Below are 20978 nucleotides of genomic sequence, written 5' to 3'. Positions count from 1 at the left end.
CAAGGAAGAAGCCACTGCTCCAAAACTGCCATAAAATAGCCAGACTTCGGTTTGCAACTGCACATGGGGACAAAGATCATACTTTTTTGAGAAATGTTCTCTGGTCTGATGAAACATAAATAGAACTGTTTGGCCATAATGACCATCATTATGTTTGGGTGAAAAAGGGGGATGCTTGCAAGCCGAAGACCACCATCCCAACCGTGAAGCACGGCGGTGGCAGCATCATGTTGTGGGGGTGCTTTGCTGCAGGAGGGACTGGTGCACTTCACAAAATAGATGGCGTCATGAGGAAGGAAAATTATGTGGATATATTGAAGCAACATCTCAACACATCAGTCAGGAAGTTACAACGGTCGCAAATGGGTCTTCCAAATGAGGCATACAAGCATACTTCCAAATGGACAATGACCCCAAGCATACTTCCAAATGGACAATGACCCCAATCATACTTCCAAATGGACAATGACCCCAAGCATACTTCCAAATGGACAATGACCCCAATCATACTTCCAAATGGACAATGACCTCAAGCATACTTCCAAATGGACAATGACCCCAAGCATACTTCCAAATGGACAATGACCCCAAGCATACTTCCAAATGGACAATGACCTCAAGCATACTTCCAAATGGACAATGACTTCCAAATGGACAATGACCCCAAGCATACTTCCAAAGTGGGAAAAATGGCTTAAAATGGCTTAAGGACAACAAAGTCAAAGTATTGGAGTGGCCATCACAAAGCCCTGACATCAATCCTATAGAACATTTGTGGGCAGAACTGAAAAGCGTGTGCGAGCAAGGAGGCCTACAAACCTGACTCAGTTACACCAGCTCTGTCAGGAGGAATGCGCCAAAGTTCACCCAATTTATTGTGGGAAGCTTGTGGAAGGCTACCCGAAACATTTTCCCCAAGTTAAACAATTTAAAGGCAATGCTACCAAACACTAATTGAGTGTATGTAAACTTCTGACCCACTGGGAATGTGATAAAAGAAATAAAAGCTGAAATATATAATTCTCTCTCTACATTCTTAAAATAAAGTGGTTTTCCTAACTGACCTAAAACGGAATTTTTACTAGGATTAAATGTCAGGAATTGTGAAAAACTGAGTTTAAATGTATTTGACTAAGGTGTATGTAAACTTCCGACTTCAACTGTACATTACTAAATCCATGTGTATGTATAGTGCATTTGTTATCGTATGTGTGTGTATGCGTGTCTGTTTGTGTTGTTTCATAGTGTTTTTTAAATCTAAATTGTACTGCTTGTCCATGTAGTCATGGCTCTATGTAGTACTGTGGAATAGAGTTCCATGTAGTCATGGCTCTATGTAGTACTGTGGAATAGAGTTCCATGTAGTCATGGCTCTATGTAGTACTGTGGAATAGAGTTCCATGTAGTCATGGCTCTATGTAGTACTGTGGAATAGAGTTCCATGTAGTCATGGCTCTATGTAGTACTGTGGAATAGAGTTCCATGTAGTCATGGCTCTATGTAGTACTGTGGAATAGAGTTCCATGTAGTCATGGCTCTATGTAGTACTGTGGAATAGAGTTCCATGTAGTCATGGCTCTATGTAGTACTGTGGAATAGAGTTCCATGTAGTCATGGCTCTACGTAGTACTGTGGAATAGAGTTCCATGTAGTCATGGCTCTATGTAGTATATATATACATATATATATATACATATATACATAGATAGATAGATAGATAGATAGATAGATAGATAGATAGATAGGATGGAACAGTCACAGACTTCAATAACACAATGTGGGGACTGGGGCGTAAATAACAGAAACACTTTTATTAAAGGGATCACCGGTAGAAAAGGGTATCAGCAGTGTAATAACAGAGGCTAAACCTCTCCCTATCCCTTCATCTATCCCCAAGTCATCTTCTCCCACTGCCAACTACCACAGGCTTACTGAAGGTACAACATCTCATATTGCCAATAGAAAATACAAATCCACAAGTCAACCAATTAGTTTCCAAGCCCTAAATAAAACCTATACTCCCTGAACTAAACCATTGTTTACCAGGCAGGTTGATTCATCCTTATTTGCAATAATCAGCCTGAGCATTTTTAAATGAGACAATATATTGAACATGGTTTTTAGCCCAGGAGTAACCCTAGAACCCTTAGGAACACTCAAGAACATAAAGACCAAAACTGTATATCAGCAACCCATTTGACTGTATACCGATAGAGCAAATCACAATTGCAAAAACACATTTCCCAGAATACAACACTGTGATGTGTTTGAGTGACACTAGGCAGTGTCACTTAGAGATATATGCCATGTAAAAAATAAAAAAAAACCTGGGGAACTCGGAAATCTCAGACTTCCGACTTCAGTGCCTCTGACATCAGTGCGTTTAAGACAACTGGACATCCTGAAGAAGAAGAAAACGAGCTCCATCTGGGAAAAATCGCTTTGAAAAGATCATTTAACTGAGAATTCCAAGTCAGAAACTCCGGCAATCTTTCTAGAGCTCAGACTTTCCGACCTGAAGATCACAGACTTTTTGTTGTTGTCTTGGAAGCACTAATACACATGGTCTTTCACCACTGATATTAATCCTTATTATGATAATGATCTGTGGATCAGACAAAAGGTCTAATGTCTTCACATAACTTGACATTTTAGTCAGTAGCCTCCTCCCCCTTCCCTTAGGACCTAGTACTAGCCCGTTACGAGTTCACAGATCTGCACAGGTCTGGATAGATGGGACCTAGTACTAGCCCGTTACGAGTTCACAGATCTGCACAGGTCTGGATAGATGGGACCTAGTACTAGCCCGTTACGAGTTCACAGATCTGCACAGGTCTGGATAGATGGGACCTAGTACTAGCCCGTTACGAGTTCACAGATCTGCACAGGTCTGGATAGATGGGACCTAGTACTAGCCCGTTACGAGTTCACAGATCTGCACAGGTCTGGATAGATGGGACCTAGTACTAGCCCGTTACGAGTTCACAGATCTGCACAGGTCTGGATAGATGGGACCTAGTACTAGCCCGTTACGAGTTCACAGATCTGCACAGGTCTGGATAGATGGGACCTAGTACTAGCCCGAGTTCACAGATCTGCACAGGTCTGGATAGATCTGCACAGCCCGTCGAGTTCACAGATCTGCACAGGTCTGGATAGATGGGACCTAGTACTAGCCCGTTACGAGTTCACAGATCTGCACAGGTCTGGATAGATGGGACCTAGTACTAGCCCGTTACGAGTTCACAGATCTGCACAGGTCTGGATAGATGGGACCTAGTACTAGCCCGTTACGAGTTCACAGATCTGCACAGGTCTGGATAGAGGAACGCAACACGGCACATTAGAGCTCCACATCTCATCTTGAGGGTGGAATCATCTCCATAGTGATCACAGATATCCACTCTTTTGGACATCTGTGGACTTTAAGGGGGCAGGAGTGAGGAATAGAGGGACACATTTAAAAACAGACCACATGTAAAATGTCAGAATATCCAAGAGTGACGTAAAATGCACACATGATGATTGAAAGTCAAGGACAAAAGGATTTAAAGAAATGCTAAGTTCACAGACACAACCGTTAAAATATCTAGTTACACGTTAAGTAAATTCACAACAAATCTTCCTCTGCTTCAAACTACCAGCGGATGCTTTACACCACCAAAAATAACTTCACATGGAAAAAAGTTGTCACAGCAAAGCAAAGCTCAAGGCTAAAACCTAGTTCCTCCCTAACATACTGCCATCTCTTACACTCTAGTTCAGTTCACCTGGGACGTCGTCATGGTATCAGTTAAGAAGGTTACCGGTAGTACTACATCTTTTATTCCGTGGTTAGAACACAGAAACAAAGTCTAGCAGCTCACTCTGGTCTTCCAAAGAGATACATGACAGTAGAGTAGACCATGTTATATCCACATACCCCGTCCGTCTGTCTAAAACCTACAGTTTATCTCTGTTTGTACACTGACGGCAACACTAATAAACCAGTAGGTTTTTGACATAAGACCATATTAAATCTCACCAGTCTGTGTTGTTGGGGTTTCAATCATCCCCATCATCACATAGGTATCATTCACACATATTAAGATGGGAGTTTAAGGAGAGCGCTCTTCATATTCAATAGCAAACATTTCTCTCAATACCAGACTCATAAGCATGTGTGTGTACTGTCAGAGGTGTGTGTGTGTGTATACACACTACTGGTCAAAAGTTTTAGAATGCCTACACATTCAAAGGGTTGTTCTTAATTTTTTATTATTTTCTACATTGTAGAACAGTGAAAAAAATCTGAACTATGAAATAACACATGGAATCATGTAAAAAGTATTAAACAAATGAAAATATGTTATATTTGAGATTCTTCAAATATCAAGGCAAAGGTTGGCTAACAGCTTTGCAAACTATTGGCATTCTCTCAACCAGCTTCACCTGGAATGATTTTCCAACAGTCTTGAAGGAGTTCCCACATATGCTGAGCACTTGATGGCAAATTTTTGTTCACTCTGTGGTCCAACTCATCACAAACCATCTCAATTTGATTGAGGTCGGGTGATTGTGGAGGCCAGGTCATCTGATGCAGCACTCCATCATTATCCTTCTTGGTAAAATAGCCCTTACACAACCTGGAGGTGTAAGGGCTAAGCGCAAACCAGATTGGATGGAGAATCGCTGCAAAAGGCTGTGGTAGCCATGCTGGTTAAGTGTGCCTTGAATTCTAAATAAATCACTGACAGTGTCACCAGCAAAGCACCCCCACACCATCACACCTCCTCCTCCATGCTTTACGGTGGGAACTACACATGCAGAGATCATCCGTTCACCCACACCGCATCTCACAAAGACACGGTGGACTCCAGACCTAAGGACACATTTCCAACGATATAAATGTCCATTGCTCATGTTTCTTGGCCCAAGCAAGTCTCTTCTTATTGGTGTCCTTTAGTAGTGGTTTCTTGGCAGCAATTTGACCATGAATGCCTGATTCAGTCTCCTCTGAACAGTTGATTTTGAGATGTATGTTACCTGAACTCTATGAAGCATTTATTTGGGCTGCAATCTGAGGTGCAGTTAACTCAAATGAAAGCATTCTCTGCAGCAGAGGTAACTCTGGGTCTTCCTTTCCTGTGGCGGTCCTCATGAGATCGGGTTGCATCATAGCTCTTGATGGTTTTTGAGACTGCACTTTAACTTCTTGGTGACAGGGGCCAGTATTTTCACGTCCGGATGAAATGCATGCCCAAATTCAACTGCCTGCTACTCATCCCCAGAAGATATGCATATTATTAGTAGAGTATAACAGAACTTATTTAGCAGGCGAAACCCCGAGGACAAAACATTCTTTTTTTTAGGTCACTCTCTTTTCAATGAGTTGTCATTGGGAATCCAGATTTCTAATGGACCTTCTTGCAGTTCCTACCGCTTCCACTGGATGTCAACAGTCTTTAGAAATTGGTTGAGGTTATTCCTTTGTGTAATGAAGAAGTAGCCCTGTTCAGAACGAGGGTCCCTTGTAGTGTACTGTTAGATAGAGGTGCGTGACCAGAAAGCTAGCTAGTTTGTTTTCCTCCTGTATTGAACACAGATCATCCAGTCTTCAATTTTATTGATTATTTACGTAAAAAAAATACCTAAAGTTGTATTACAAAAGTAGCTTGAAATGTTTTGACAAAGTTTACAGGTAACTTTCGAGATATTTTGTAGTCACATCGCGCAAGTTGGAACCGGTGTTTTTCTGGATCAAACGCGCCAAATAAATGTACATCTTGGATATATATCGACGGAATTAATCGAACAAAAGGACAATTTGTGATGTTTATGGGACATATTGGAGTGCCAACAAAAGAAGCTCGTCAAAGGTAAGGCATGAATTATATTTTTATTTCTGCGTTTCGTCTCGCGCCTGCAGGGTTGAAATATGATTTCTCTGTTTACAGATGTGCTATCCTCAGATAATAGCATCCTTTGCTTTCGCCGAAAAGTATTTTTGAAATCTGACATGTTGGCTGGATTCACAACAAGTGTAGCTTTAATTTGTTATCTTACATGTGTGATTTCATGAAAGTTTGATTTTTATAGTAATTGATTCGAATTTGGCGCTCTGCATTTTCACTGGCTTTTGGCCAAGTGGGACGCTAGACTCCCACATATCCCAAGAAGGTTAAGAAACTTTCAATGTTCTTGACATTTTCCGGATTGACTGACCTCCATGTCTTAAAGTAATGATGGACTGTCGTTTCTCTTTGCTTATTTGAGCTGTTCTTACCATAACCTGGACTTTGTCTTTTACCAAATAGGGAGCAGGCGTTCTGTATTTTATTTTTTATTTGACCTTTATTTAACTAGGCAAGTCAGTTAAGAACAAATTCTTATTTTCAATGACGGCCTAGGAACAGTGGGTTAACTGCCTGTTCAGGGGCAGAATGACAGATTTGTACTTTATACCACACACCTGTTAATTAAAATGCATTTCAGGTGACTACCTCATGAAGCTGGTTGAGACAATGCCAAGCATGTGCAAAGCTGCCATTAAGGCAAAGGGTGGCTATTTGAAGAATCTCAAAATATATTTTTATTTGTTTTAACACTTTTTTGGTTACTACATGATTCCATGTGTTACTTCATAGTTGAGGTCTTCACAATTATTCTACACTATAGAAAATAGTAAAAAATAAAGAAAAACACTTGAATGAGTAGGTGTTCTAAAACTTTAGACCGGTAGTGTAGGTTTGACAGACCATGTGAGGAGTGCAGGGTTATAGGGTTCATACTGAAAACAGTGTCTTTATTCATTTTGATGCATCAATACAAAAACGCAGACAAGCTTCCTGATTGGCTCGGAAAAACGCTCGTTAGGCTGCCTCTCGCCACAACCCGCCAATCACCAAGAGGGTAAGGGGCAGGTCTATGCAGCCAAAGGGACATTACATTACCAGCCTACCACGGCATGAGACAACCCGCGAACCAATCAGATGCTTTCGGCAGCATCTCCTAATCTTTTTATAGATTTTTTAAAAAATCAAACAGGAAAAAGAAAATATAACCCCATGTTATTAAAAGAAACCGACAACGGTTGTCATGACAACCAAACAATCATTTCTCCATTAGGTCCATGTCCTATTACATCTATGTCAGCGGTTTGTTTCAAGTGTTTGGTGGTCTGTATCGACATCTCTGCCTGCCTGACATACAGAGTTAATATCCTTACTAAATAAAATACTGGACTATGTCGCCGGCAAAAATACAGTGAGGAAAGAGAGAGGGATAGACGGAAGGGAAGATGTGCCGGGAGAGAAACATGGCTAGATACACAGTAGCTAGAAACAGAATCCAATGGGACACAAGAAGAGGGGGAGCAGGATTAGTTTAGTAGGCTGGGAGGAGAGGTGGAGCAGGGTTAGTTTAGTAGGCTGGGAGGAGAGGTGGAGCAGGGTTAGTTTAGTAGGCTGGGAAGAGAGGTGGAGAAGGGTTAATTTAGTAGGCTGGGAGGAGAGGTGGAGCAGGGTTAGTTTAGTAGGCTGGGAGGAGAGGTGGAGCAGGGTTAGTTTAGTAGGCTGGGAGGAGAGGTGGAGCAGGGTTAGTTTAGTAGGCTGGGAGGAGAGGTGGAGCAGGGTTAGTTTAGTAGGCTGGGAGGAGAGGTGGAACAGGGTTAGTTTAGTAGGCTGGGAGGAGAGGTGGAGCAGGGTTAGTTTAGTAGGCTGGGAGGACAGGGAGAAGAGGGGAGCAGGGATAGTTTAGACTGGGAGGAGAGGGAGAAGAGGGGAGCAGGGTTAGTTTAGTAGGCTGGGAGGAGAGGGAGAAGAGGGGGAGCAGGGTTAGTTTAGTAGGCTGGGAGGAGAGGGAGAAGAGGGGGAGCAGGGTTAGTTTAGTAGGCTGGGAGGACAGGGAGAAGAGGGGAGCAGGGATAGTTTAGACTGGGAGGAGAGGGAGAAGAGGGGAGCAGGGTTAGTTTAGTAGGCTGGGAGGAGAGGGAGAAGAGGGGGAGCAGGGTTAGTTTAGTAGGCTGGGAGGAGAGGGAGAAGAGGGGAGCAGGGTTAGTTTAGTAGGCTGGGAGGACAGGGAGAAGAGGGGAGCAGGGATAGTTTAGACTGGGAGGAGAGGGAGAAGAGGGGAGCAGGGTTAGTTTAGTAGGCTGGGAGGAGAGGGAGAAGAGGGGGAGCAGGGTTAGTTTAGTAGGCTGGGAGGAGAGGGAGAAGAGGGGGAGCAGGGTTAGTTTAGTAGGCTGGGAGGAGAGGGAGAAGAGGGGAGCAGGGTTAGTTTAGTAGGCTGGGAGGACAGGGCGATCTGAATGGTATGTGACTGGTCTGAGGGGGCATGCAAGTAGGCGGATGGATGGAAGGATGAGTTGATGAGAGTAAGGGGGGGTATATTTGGGGAGGAGGGGGGTATAGTCGCCCCCCCCGGCCTCTCCTATCGGTCCATCTCGTCCAGAAGGGGCGTGGCGTCTCCAGCGATTGACATAGGCGTGCTCTGGATCATGGGGCTGGGGGAAGGTCGCGGGGTCATCCTGGGGGTCTTCTGCTTCTTCCTCTCCGCCTCCTTCTCCTGGAGCCACTGCTCCGCTACCTTGCCCCAGTCCACCGCCGTGCTGCCGCTCGACCTGCAGGGGGAGACAGTAGGGGCGGGGGGTTACGTACAGGCCAGTTAGGATGTTGTAGTCAAAAACCACCTCTGAAAGTCTGCAATCAAGTATTTAATCTCATTCACTATAAACATTCAGAACACAACTTCTTCATTCCAGATCGACCCGTTGCCCAGAATACATAGGCATTTCTTCAATAATTATTCTGACATTCTAAATACTCCTAACTACTTTAAAAAAAACATTTTCCATCAACTGACTCATTACACATTCAACATCAAACACACAATCCGTCTGTCTCTCTCCGTCTCAACTTACTTAGGCTGCTGCTGCGGAGTGCGTCCTCTGGAGGAGGATGAGGGAGTGTTGGACGAGGGTCCCTGGTGGCTGCTGTGGCCCTGGTTGCTCTGTGTGTGTCCATGGGAGTGGGAGGACTGGGGGGTGGAGGGGTACTGCGGGGTACCCATGGTCTGCTGGCTGGGGGTGGTGTATGAGTAGCTGGGGGTCATCATGGGTGTCGCCATCGGCTGTTGGGGCGTCGCAAACACCTGGAGAGAGAGAGAGGGGAAGGAGAGAGAGAGAGAGAGGGACGGAGAGAGAGAGAGAGAGGGATGGAGAGAGAGAGAGAGAGGGACGGAGAGAGAGAGAGAGGGACGGAGAGAGAGAGAGAGGGAGACGGAGGGACGGAGAGAGAGAGAGAGAGAGAGAGAGAGGACGGAGAGAGAGAGAGGGACGGAGAGAGAGAGAGAGGGACGGAGAGAGAGAGACGGACGGAGAGAGAGAGAGAGGGACAGAGAGAGGGACGGAGAGAGGGACAGAGAGAGGGACGGAGAGAGGGACAGAGAGAGGGACGGAGAGAGAGAGAGAGAGAGGGACAGAGAGAGAGAGAGAGAGAGAGGGACGAGAGAGAGAGAGAGAGAGAGGGACGGAGAGAGAGAGAGAGAGAGGGACGGAGAGAGAGAGAGAGAGAGGGACAGAGGGACGGAGAGAGGGACAGAGGGACGGAGAGAGGGACAGAGGGACGGAGAGGACAGAGAGAGGGACGGAGAGAGAGAGAGAGGGACGGAGAGAGAGAGAGAGGGACGGAGAGAGAGAGAGAGGGACGGAGACGGAGAGAGAGAGGGACGAGAGAGAGAGAGAGGGACGGAGAGAGAGAGAGAGGGACGGAGAGAGAGAGAGAGGGACGGAGAGAGAGAGAGAGAGAGGACGGAGAGAGAGAGAGAGAGAGGGACGGAGAGAGAGAGAGAGGGGAGAGAGAGAGAGAGGGACAGAGGGAGAGAGAGGGACAGAGGGAGAGAGAGGGACAGAGGGACGGAGAGAGGGACAGAGAGAGAGAGAGAGGGACGGAGAGAGAGAGAGAGAGAGAGAGAGAGAGAGAGGGAGAGAGAGAGAGAGAGGGACGGAGAGAGAGGGACGGAGAGAGAGAGAGAGGGAGGAGAGAGAGAGGGACGGAGAGAGAGAGAGAGGGACGGAGAGAGAGAGAGAGGGACGGAGAGAGAGAGAGAGGGACGGAGAGAGAGAGAGAGGGACGGAGAGAGAGAGAGAGGGACGGGAGAGAGAGAGAGGGACGAGAGAGAGAGAGGGACGAGAGAGAGAGAGGGACGGAGAGAGAGAGAGGGACGGAGAGAGAGAGAGGGACGGAGAGAGAGAGAGTGGGAAGGAGGAAGAGAAGTGGTTAAAACGAAGCACTATTTACACATTGTGGCCAACAGCAGCAGAGAAAGAGAACATTCTACACCTCATTATTCACTTCACATCTCTCCAATGTGACAAAGACCAACGATGGATGTTTCTGCCACAACAAGCTTCCTTAGTATCACCTAGGTGGTTGCTACACACTGGCAGTGGATGGAGGTTACCTTCATCTGACCCCAATACAAAACCATTGGATCATCGGTAAAGCAATGCTAAAAATCCACTCACGTGATAGGCTGAGGAGCTGCCTCCCCCGCCCCCACTGCTGCCCCCGGTGTAACCGTATTGGCTGGAGTTCCACTGGGCAGGTGTAGTGTTCGCGTTCTGGCCCTGCCCCTGCCCCGTCACCGCGGCGATGGCACTGAACATTTGAGAGGTCATGTTGCGTGGGAGAGCGCTGACCGCTCGCGTCAGGTCTGAAAGAGACGGAGAGAGAGAAGAAAGGTTTAACCCTAAAGTAGCATCAGACATCCACCAGAGTTACTAAAGTGGATATTTGACTGGATAAAATGCTTATCAACTTTAGGATTGATACATTTTGATGGGGATGAGTGAGAGAGAGAGAGACTGACCTGCGATGTTGATGTTAGCTGGTGTAGCGTTGACAGAGGCAGGTGTCCGTGTTCGACTGCTACTGCTGGGGGTGATGCCTGAGGGAGACAAGGAAACAGACATTGTAACCACAGGATAGGACAGTTGTCACCAACCAGTCGATCTTCAAGGCATTCCTAGTCGATCACCAAACATTTCTGTAGAAAATCCAACGTTAAAGGCTGTGATAAAGGCTTGCGATCCTTCTTTTAAATTCATGTTGGCAAGAGGTGCGCTTGATTTGAGAAGCCCTGCGCACCGGGTAAGCAAAGTGTTCCCCATTTTGAACCATTTCAGTTGTCTGAAAAGTTGAACTGGGAGATCTGTGGCTAAATCGAGTGCGCCTACTCGGGCGGCCAATCTGATATATCAAATCACAGTGCCTAAAGAGCTTCCACGACCCCAGGCCATAGCAAAGTTTGATACTAGCCCAACTTAGATGTAATAACTTGTAAAACCATAACCACAGAGAGACTCAAAGAATACAGCAAAGAGCTGCTCTTTTTTAGGAGCGAGTTCACGTTTAAAGTTTTTAATCAACACTATTACAAAACATAAAACAGCTTCTCAGTACTTCCATTGCTGCAGTGAATGAGCCAAGCGTATCGATGGCCCGGCGCTTTTAGGTTTATTAGAAGCTCGTCATGGATATTTTAATACTGAGGAGTATTTCACTTTCTCTGGTCATTGGAACAACATGAATTTGTGCCTGACTAATGCAGATGTGGTGCGATTCGAGCCTCGACCACCAGGTGAAACTGTGTTCCCCTTTCTGGTCAAGTCTAACCAGAGGAAAGGAAGGAGAGAGCAGAGACCGTGAGAGGCAGACCCTCTGCTGCTCTCTCCCTCCCTCCGCGGAGACTAATGCTGTGTTCAAAACAACTGGGAACGTAGAAATATCAGACTTCCGAGCATTCCAAGACAAATGGGAACTCTGGGGGACGGGGACGGGACAGCCATCCAACTTTCTGGAGCTCTGATTTTTCAACCTGAAGATCACCGATGTCATGATTTGACCTTTGTTTTGTTTTCCGAGTTCTCAGTTGTCTTGAAAGCACCACGACCATCAGATACAGGTACCATCAGTCCAGTAAAATAAAAAATCATTATTTACATGGCAGTGCCTCGCAAATGCTGCACCAACTGATCTATTTAGTTATCAAAGCTCGAGTTTTGATATATAATATAGTCTGAGAAGGCCAATATTGTCAGGCCAGGCATACAGCCAATATTCTATGATAACGAACTACGCTTATCACTCAAACATCATTCCTACAAAACTGTTCATGTCACATGTTTTAAGTTATTATATATGAGCGGTCGATCTCGGTTTGCTTTTTGACTGCAAAAGTGATGTTGACTAAGAAAGGGTTGATGACCACTAGGAGATAAAAAAACAAAAACCTTTACAACCAATCTAATCAACATAGCACAACTATAGCAGTGGCACACAGGTCTAAGAGAGATTGACAGGTGTTCTAGCCAATGGGCAGGCAGTGTGTACCTGGTACCGGTTCCTGGAAGTGGTCTTTGAACCAGCGGAACAGTCCGTTAACGGTGGGGAACATCTGGGACCGGTACCGGAAGCCGTCAGGAGAGATGGTCACGTACTCAACACTGCAGACACAGAGGACATCTTCAAAACCAAACCATAACTCTACTACTCTGAGCTCTGTCATGATCACACACTAATTCCATTGTCAACACAATGATGCTGAACAATCCTTCTAGGATTTGTATAGATGTTATTGTTACTCATTGTGTATTTATTCATTGGTGTTATTGTCTATTTTGCTCTGAATTGTTGGGAAAGGCACTGTTAGTCTACACCTGTTGTTTACAAAGCATGTGACAAATAACATTTATTTTGATTTAAGGACGTGTGGAGAGACTCTAGTATTTCTATGGGAGAGATGAGGTCAGGGACAAGGTCCACACAATAGAAATAGAATGAACGGAACCTCCAACCCTGGCAATTTGACTGGTAAACTCGTGGGTACACTCGCAATGGCTGCATGGTATTGTGTAGCAATAATTTCCATGGTAATGTAGAATATTCATTTAAATTATGTTAACTGATGTGGCTCATGCAATGAAATATATTTTTTGTAAATAAAAGCAGATTGAGGGGTACATGTCCTGCTTTTACTTCCTGCTTTGATCCTATGGGTACACTCAAAATGGCTGCCAGTCCACCCATTATGGCATCATTTACTTGGAGACACCCCTTCTATTCATTCTATTTCTATGGTCGTCAACCATTCACCATGGTTAGGGGTTAGTTAGCTGTGGTCATGGTAACTCACCATGGTTTGGGGTTAGTTAGATGTAGTCATGGTAACTCACCGTGGTTAGGAGTTAGTTAGCTGTAGTCATGGTAACTCACCGTGGTTAGGGGTTAGTTAGCTGTAGTCATGGTAACTCACCATGGTTAGGGGTTAGTTAGATGTAGTCATGGTAACTCACCGTGGTTAGGAGTTAGTTAGCTGGAGTCATGGTAACTCACCGTGGTTAGGGGTTAGTTTGCTGTAGTCATGGTAACTCACCATGGTTAGGGGTTAGTTAGATGTAGTCATGGTAACTCACCGTGGTTAGGAGTTAGTTAGCTGGAGTCATGGTAACTCACCGTGGTTTGCCACGAGGCTGGTATCCCAGTATGAACTTCCCTGGCAGGTCTTTACAGGCTGAGACAAAGTAGGGTATGAACGTAGGCTTCTCCTTCTTAGACCTGATCAACAACTCCTCCATTTTCTACCAGACAGACAGGGACGGGGAGAGACAGGGTGATGAGGGGATGAATAGAAAGGAGATATGTAGCTCTATAAATAAAGGAAATAATAGAGACAAACTATGGTCACTGGAGAGATCAAACATGTTTTCTAAACAGGAAGGAGGTTATTTTCTTTGTAAAAATAAATATTCTGTCAGAGGCTTTTGAAGTGAATCAAAATAAACACTTCTGTAATAGTGTCACATTCTGTGGTTAAGACAACATCCCCCCGTACCTTCCTGTCCCCTCCATTATTCCCCCACCCCCGTACCTTCCTGTCCCCTCCATTATTCCCCCCACCCCCGTACCTTCCTGTCCCCTCCATTATTCCCCCACCCCCGTACCTTCCTGTCCCCTCCATTATTCCCCCCACCCCCGTACCTTCCTGTCCCCTCCATTATTCCCCCCCCACCCCCGTACCTTCCTGTCCCCTCCATTATTCCCCCCCCACCCCCGTACCTTCCTGTCCCCTCCATTATTCCCCCACACCCCGTACCTTCCTGTCCCCTCCATTATTCCCCCACCCCCGTACCTTCCTGTCCCCTCCATTATTCCCCCACCCCCGTACCTTCCTGTCCCCTCCGTTACAGTCCTGGAAGTACTTGTGTCCCAGCAGGTCACGAGCGAACGCTGCCATTGGCTGAATATAACGAGCTGTGATCTCATCAAGATCCTCAAACTCCTAGAGAGAGACGAGGGACAGAGAGAAAGACAGAGAGAGAGAGGGGAGGAGGGGGAGAGAGATTAGTTTGAGTTGTGGAACAGACATGTGGACAACCCATCTCTCACACACACACACACACGGTCCTCACCTCAGTGTTGATCCAGAGTGTGTGTCCCAGGCTGAAGGCGTTCTCCTTGCCCTCCTCTCTCACATCAACATGCTGGTAGATGCCATCAGCTACCTACACATAACACATCTGATTAGCATCTAACGACAAATTCATCCACCTGTCAGTCAACATACATTAACGGTTCATTGAATGAGGGAATTATTTTATAAAGACGAACAGTATTTGGTTGTAATTGAAATGTTGCAGGTAGGCCAACCTCCCTCCAGGAGATTCCAGGAGAGCTACTGAGCATGCAGGCTTTTGGTGCAGCCCTGCTCGGACAACCAACATTGTAAGAAGAAAATCTGCAGTTCCAACAGGACCTTGATAAGCTGACTGGTGTTTGATCAGGGTTAGATCAAAAGCCTGCACAGCCAGTAGCTCTCCAGATGGAGGGTTGACCTGTGTTTTATACAGTAGCCTATCAGGGCACTATTTTACTGTGTGTGTGTGGGGGGGGAGGGGGTTACGCACCCATCTACATCTCCTCCCCTCTCCAGACGCCCCCGCCCCTCTCCAGACGTCCCCTCCCCTCTCCAGACGTCCCTTCCCCGTGACAACGTCTCCCTGACCTATCACCCCCTCCATACCTTCCAGGTGACAGTAAGGTGGTTCTCTCCCTTGCTGCTGGGCCTGATAACAACATCTCCCTGGTCCATGGACTCCATCATCTTCTCAGCCTGCTTGAAGTTGATGTTGTGGAAGGATGGGTGTGCAATCACACGTTTTATATAGGCTGGAGAGAGAAGAGAGGGGGCAAGAGGGTGAATGGAGGGAGGAAAAAGAGGGAGGATGGGAAAGAAAAGGGGAGGAGAGAAAGAGGAGAGGAAAGTGAGAAACAGAAGAATAACTTTAAGAAAGAACATTGAAGTCTTGTTTTATTCACAAAGTTTAATATAAACATATTTCAGCCCTGACCCTGACCCAGTGTACTAACTGGTTCTCTATATAATACTGTTTACTAACTGGTTCTCTGTATAATACTGGTTTACTGGCTGTTTACTAACTGGTTCTCTAAATGATACCGTTTACTGGCTGTTTACTAACTGGTTCTCTGTATAATACTGTTTACTGGCTGTTTACTAACTGGTTCTCTGTATAATACTGTTTACTGGCTGTTTACTAACTGGTTCTCTGTATAATACTGTTTACTGGCTGTTTACTAACTGGTTCTCTGCTGTTTCTTCTTGCGTTCCTCCTCTGTCTTGGTGTCCTCTGTCTCCGTGTCGAAGTCGTAGTAACTGTCTTTAGGGAGCTTCCACTCGTTGTTTTTATCCATCAGGTCAGACGTACGACATGTCAGGTCCACGTTGAACTTCTCAATGTCAATCTTCATGATGCGACAGTGTACCGTCATACCCACCTGGGAGAGGAGGAGTTAGGTGAACACTTGTACAGGTACTGAAACAGCTGAACCAACTTCAGTCACCAACAGATCGAGGCCTGAAGAGAGAGAGCTAGAAGATGGGGAATCAAAGCCTTGGTGGGTGTGCTCTAAAGGACCAGAGTAGTATGTGTGTGTGTTGGTTTGTGTGACAGTGAGACAGTGTGTATGGCAGGTCTGTGTGTCTCACCTTCACCCTCTCCTCGGGGTGTTTGACCACCTTATCACTGAGGAACTTGGTGGGGATGAAGCCCTGGACACCGTTGTCCATCCGAGCCCTCACACCTATAGCCTGGCCAGGACACGAACCACTGTCAAAATGGTTCCACACCTAGCAGAGAGAGAGAGAGGGGGGGGAAAGAGAGATGAGAGGAATAGAGATGAGGAGAGGAAGAGAGAGAGGAAGAGAGAGAGGAGAGGAAGAGAGAGAGGAGAGGAAGAGAGAGAGGAGAGGAAGAGAGAGAGGAGAGGAAGAGAGAGGAGAGGAAGAGAGAGGAGAGGAAGAGAGAGAGGAGAGGAAGAGAGAGAGGAGAAGGGAGAGGAAGAGAGGAGAAGGGAGAGGAAGAGAGGAGAAGGGAAGAGAGAGGGGAGAGAGGAGAGGAAGAGAGAGAGGAGAGGAAGAGAGAGAGGAGAGGAAGAGAGAGAGAGGAGAGGGAGAGAGAGAGAAAGAGAGAGAGGAGAGGAAGAGAGAGAGGAGAGGAAGAGAGAGAGGAGAGGAAGAGAGAGAGGAGAGGAAGAGAGAGAGGAGAGGAAGAGAGAGGAGAGGAAGAGAGAGAGGAGAGGAAGAGAGAGAGGAGAAGGGAGAGGAAGAGAGGAGAAGGGAGAGGAAGAGAGGAGAAGGGAAGAGAGAGGGGAGAGAGAGGAAGAGAGAGAGAGGAAGAGAGAGAGGAGAGGAAGAGAGAGAGGAGAGGAAGAGAGAGAGGAGAGGAAGAGAGAGAGGAGGGGAGAGAGGAGAGGGAGAGAGAGAGAAAGAGAGAGAGGAGAGGAAGAGAAAGTTGGAGGAGAATGTAAAGGTAGGCAGAAAGCAAGAGCAAATAAATCATTTAGAAAGAAATAATCCATCATGTGGAGATATTAGAACACATCAGAGAGACGTCAGAGTCCTGGGGAACATGACTTCTCACCTCGCTGAGTTCAGGGAAGTTGTCCTGTTGACAGAAGGGGCACTGCCACAGCCCTGTAGCGTCGTTCCTAATGGCCTGGTCATAACTCTCCCCCTGGGGGCGCCGGTGAGCTATACCGGTCACAACACTGGTGATCAGCTTACCTGGAGACAGAGACGGGGCAACTGTAGAATCTGACAGAATCTGAGAGTGTGTGTGAAGGCAGTGTGAGTGAATTAGGGTGGCTTTTATACCTATATAGAATACCTACATAAAGGTGTGTATACCTATATAGAAGGTAGAGGCGTGTATACCTATATAGAAGGTAGAGGCGTGTGTGTATACCTATATAGAAGGTAGAGGCGTGTGTGTGTATACCTATATAGAAGGTAGAGGTGTGTATACCTATATAGAAGGTAGAGACGTGTATACCTATATAGAAGGTAGAGACGTGTATACCTATATAGAAGGTAAAGGCGTGTATACCTATATAGAAGGTAAAGGCGTGTATACCTATATAGAAGGTAAAGGCGTGTATACCTATATAGAAGGTAAAGGCGTGTATACCTATATAGAAGGTAAAGGCGTGTATACCTATATAGAAGGTAGAGGCGTGTATACCTATATAGAAGGTAAAGGCGTGTATACCTATATAGAAGGTAAAGGCGTGTATACCTATATAGAAGGTAAAGGCGTGTATACCTATATAGAAGGTAAAGGTGTGTATACCTATATAGAAGGTAAAGGTGTGTATACCTATATAGAAGGTAAAGGTGTGTATACCTATATAGAAGGTAAAGGTGTGTATACCTATATAGAAGGTAAAGGTGTGTATACCTATATAGAAGGTAAAGGTGTGTATACCTATATAGAAGGTAAAGGTGTGTATACCTATATAGAAGGTAGAGGTGTGTATACCTATATAGAAGGTAGAGGTGTGTGTGTGTATACCTATATAGAAGGTAGAGGTGTGTGTGTGTGCGTGTATACCTATATAGAAGGTAAAGGTGTGTGTGTGTGCGTGTATACCTATATAGAAGGTAAAGGTGTGTATACCTATATAGAAGGTAAAGGTGTGTATACCTATATAGAAGGTAGAGGTGTGTATACCTATATAGAAGGTAGAGGTGTGTGTGTGTGTGTGTATACCTATATAGAAGGTAGAGGTGTGTGTGTGTGTGTGCGTGTATACCTATATAGAAGGTAGAGGTGTGTATACCTATATAGAAGGTAAAGGTGCGTATACCTATATAGAAGGTAGAGGCGTGTATACCTATATAGAAGGTAGAGGCGTGTATACCTATATAGAAGGTAGAGGCGTGTATACCTATATAGAAGGTAGAGGCGTGTATACCTATATAGAAGGTAGAGGCGTGTATACCTATATAGAAGGTAGAGGCGTGTATACCTATATAGAAGGTAAAGGTGTGTATACCTATATAGAAGGTAGAGGTGTGTGTGTGTGCGTGTATACCTATATAGAAGGTAGAGGTGTGTATACCTATATAGAAGGTAGAGGCGTGTGTGTATACCTATATAGAAGGTAGAGGCGTGTATACCTATATAGAAGGTAGAGGCGTGTGTGTATACCTATATAGAAGGTAGAGGCATGTATACCTATATAGAAGGTAAAGGTGTGTATACCTATATAGAAGGTAGAGGCGTGTATACCTATATAGAAGGTAAAGGTGTGTATACCTATATAGAAGGTAGAGGCATGTATACCTATATAGAAGGTAAAGGTGTGTATACCTATATAGAAGGTAAAGGTGTGTATACCTATATAGAAGGTAAAGGTGTGTATACCTATATAGAAGGTAAAGGTGTGTATACCTATATAGAAGGTAAAGGTGTGTATACCTATATAGAAGGTAAAGGTGTGTATACCTATATAGAAGGTAAAGGTGTGTATACCTATATAGAAGGTAAAGGTAGAGGTGTGTATACCTATATAGAAGGTAAAGGTGTGTATACCTATATAGAAGGTAGGTGTGTGTGCGTGTATACCTATATAGAAGGTAAAGGTGTGTATACCTATATAGAAGGTAGAGGTGTGTATACCTATATAGAAGGTAGAGGTGTGTGTGTGTGTGTGCGTGTATACCTATATAGAAGGTAGAGGTGTGTGTGTGTGTGTGCGTGTATACCTATATAGAAGGTAGAGGTGCGTATACCTATATAGAAGGTAAAGGTGCGTATACCTATATAGAAGGTAAAGGTGCGTATACCTATATAGAAGGTAGAGGCGCGTATACCTATATAGAAGGTAGAGGCGCGTATACCTATATAGAAGGTAGAGGCGCGTATACCTATATAGAAGGTAGAGGCGTGTATACCTATATAGAAGGTAGAGGCGTGTATACCTATATAGAAGGTAGAGGCGTGTATACCTATATAGAAGGTAGAGGCGTGTATACCTATATAGAAGGTAGAGGCGTGTATACCTATATAGAAGGTAGAGGCGTGTATACCTATATAGAAGGTAGAGGCGTGTATACCTATATAGAAGGTAGAGGCGTGTATACCTATATAGAAGGTAGAGGCGTGTATACCTATATAGAAGGTAGAGGTGTGTATACCTATATAGAAGGTAGAGGCGTGTATACCTATATAGAAGGTAGAGGCGTGTATACCTATATAGAAGGTAGAGGCGTGTATACCTATATAGAAGGTAGAGGCGTGTATACCTATATAGAAGGTAGAGGCGTGTATACCTATATAGAAGGTAGAGACGTGTATACCTATATAGAAGGTAGAGACGTGTATACCTATATAGAAGGTAGAGACGTGTATACCTATATAGAAGGTAGAGACGTGTATACCTATATAGAAGGTAGAGGCGTGTATACCTATATAGAAGGTAGAGACGTGTATACCTATATAGAAGGTAGAGACGTGTATACCTATATAGAAGGTAGAGGCGTGTATACCTATATAGAAGGTAGAGGTGTGTATACCTATATAGAAGGTAGAGACGTGTATACCTATATAGAAGGTAGAGGCGTGTATACCTATATAGAAGGTAGAGGCGTGTATACCTATATAGAAGGTAGAGGCGTGTATACCTATATAGAAGGTAGAGGCGTGTATACCTATATAGAAGGTAGAGGCGTGTATACCTATATAGAAGGTAGAGGCGTGTATACCTATATAGAAGGTAGAGGCGTGTATACCTATATAGAAGGTAGAGGCGTGTATACCTATATAGAAGGTAGAGGCGTGTATACCTATATAGAAGGTAGAGGCGTGTATACCTATATAGAAGGTAGAGGCGTGTATACCTATATAGAAGGTAGAGGCGTGTATACCTATATAGAAGGTAGAGGCGTGTATACCTATATAGAAGGTAGAGGCGTGTATACCTATATAGAAGGTAGAGGTGTGTATACCTATATAGAAGGTAGAGGTGTGTATACCTATATAGAAGGTAGAGGCGTGTATACCTATATAGAAGGTAGAGGTGTGTATACCTATATAGAAGGTAAAGGTGTGTATACCTATATAGAAGGTAAAGGTGTGTATACCTATATAGAAGGTAAAGGTGTGTATACCTATATAGAAGGTAAAGGTGTGTATACCTATATAGAAGGTAGAGGTGTGTGTGTGTGCGTGTATACCTATATAGAAGGTAAAGGTGTGTATACCTATATAGAAGGTAAAGGTGTGTATACCTATATAGAAGGTAGGTGTGTGTGCGTGTATACCTATATAGAAGGTAAAGGTGTGTATACCTATATAGAAGGTAGAGGTGTGTGTGTGTGTGTGTATACCTATATAGAAGGTAAAGGTGTGTATACCTATATAGAAGGTAAAGGTGTGTATACCTATATAGAAGGTAAAGGTGTGTATACCTATATAGAAGGTAAAGGTGTGTATACCTATATAGAAGGTAAAGGTGTGTATACCTATATAGAAGGTAAAGGTGTGTATACCTATATAGAAGGTAAAGGTGTGTATACCTATATAGAAGGTAAAGGTGTGTATACCTATATAGAAGGTAAAGGTGTGTATACCTATATAG

The 20978-nt window shown here is 44.8% G+C and overlaps 1 protein-coding gene across 1 annotated transcript in view; it reads right to left on the bottom strand.

Moving 5' to 3' along the window:
* Positions 1-1792: 1792 nt before the first annotated feature.
* supt6h (SPT6 homolog, histone chaperone and transcription elongation factor) overlaps positions 1793-20978 on the bottom strand; it is a 45446-nt gene continuing 26260 nt past the window's right edge. The window contains exons 27-39 of the mRNA XM_065004927.1: positions 16979-17121; positions 16045-16185; positions 15638-15833; positions 15061-15206; positions 14450-14542; positions 14206-14319; positions 13494-13618; positions 12372-12484; positions 10849-10926; positions 10505-10692; positions 8900-9129; positions 3167-8599; positions 1793-3070 (exon numbers count right to left, since the gene is read on the bottom strand). Coding sequence (XP_064860999.1) covers positions 8410-8599; positions 8900-9129; positions 10505-10692; positions 10849-10926; positions 12372-12484; positions 13494-13618; positions 14206-14319; positions 14450-14542; positions 15061-15206; positions 15638-15833; positions 16045-16185; positions 16979-17121 — 1757 coding nt within the window. The 3' untranslated portion in view covers positions 1793-3070; positions 3167-8409. The remainder of the gene's footprint in view (positions 3071-3166; positions 8600-8899; positions 9130-10504; positions 10693-10848; positions 10927-12371; positions 12485-13493; positions 13619-14205; positions 14320-14449; positions 14543-15060; positions 15207-15637; positions 15834-16044; positions 16186-16978; positions 17122-20978) is intronic.

This window comes from Oncorhynchus nerka, linkage group LG19, assembly GCF_034236695.1.
Source record: "Oncorhynchus nerka isolate Pitt River linkage group LG19, Oner_Uvic_2.0, whole genome shotgun sequence".
NCBI lineage: Eukaryota > Metazoa > Chordata > Actinopteri > Salmoniformes > Salmonidae > Oncorhynchus > Oncorhynchus nerka.
The sequence above is the reverse complement of the archived record's forward strand: the minus strand, read 5'-3'. Positions and strand labels throughout refer to the sequence as shown.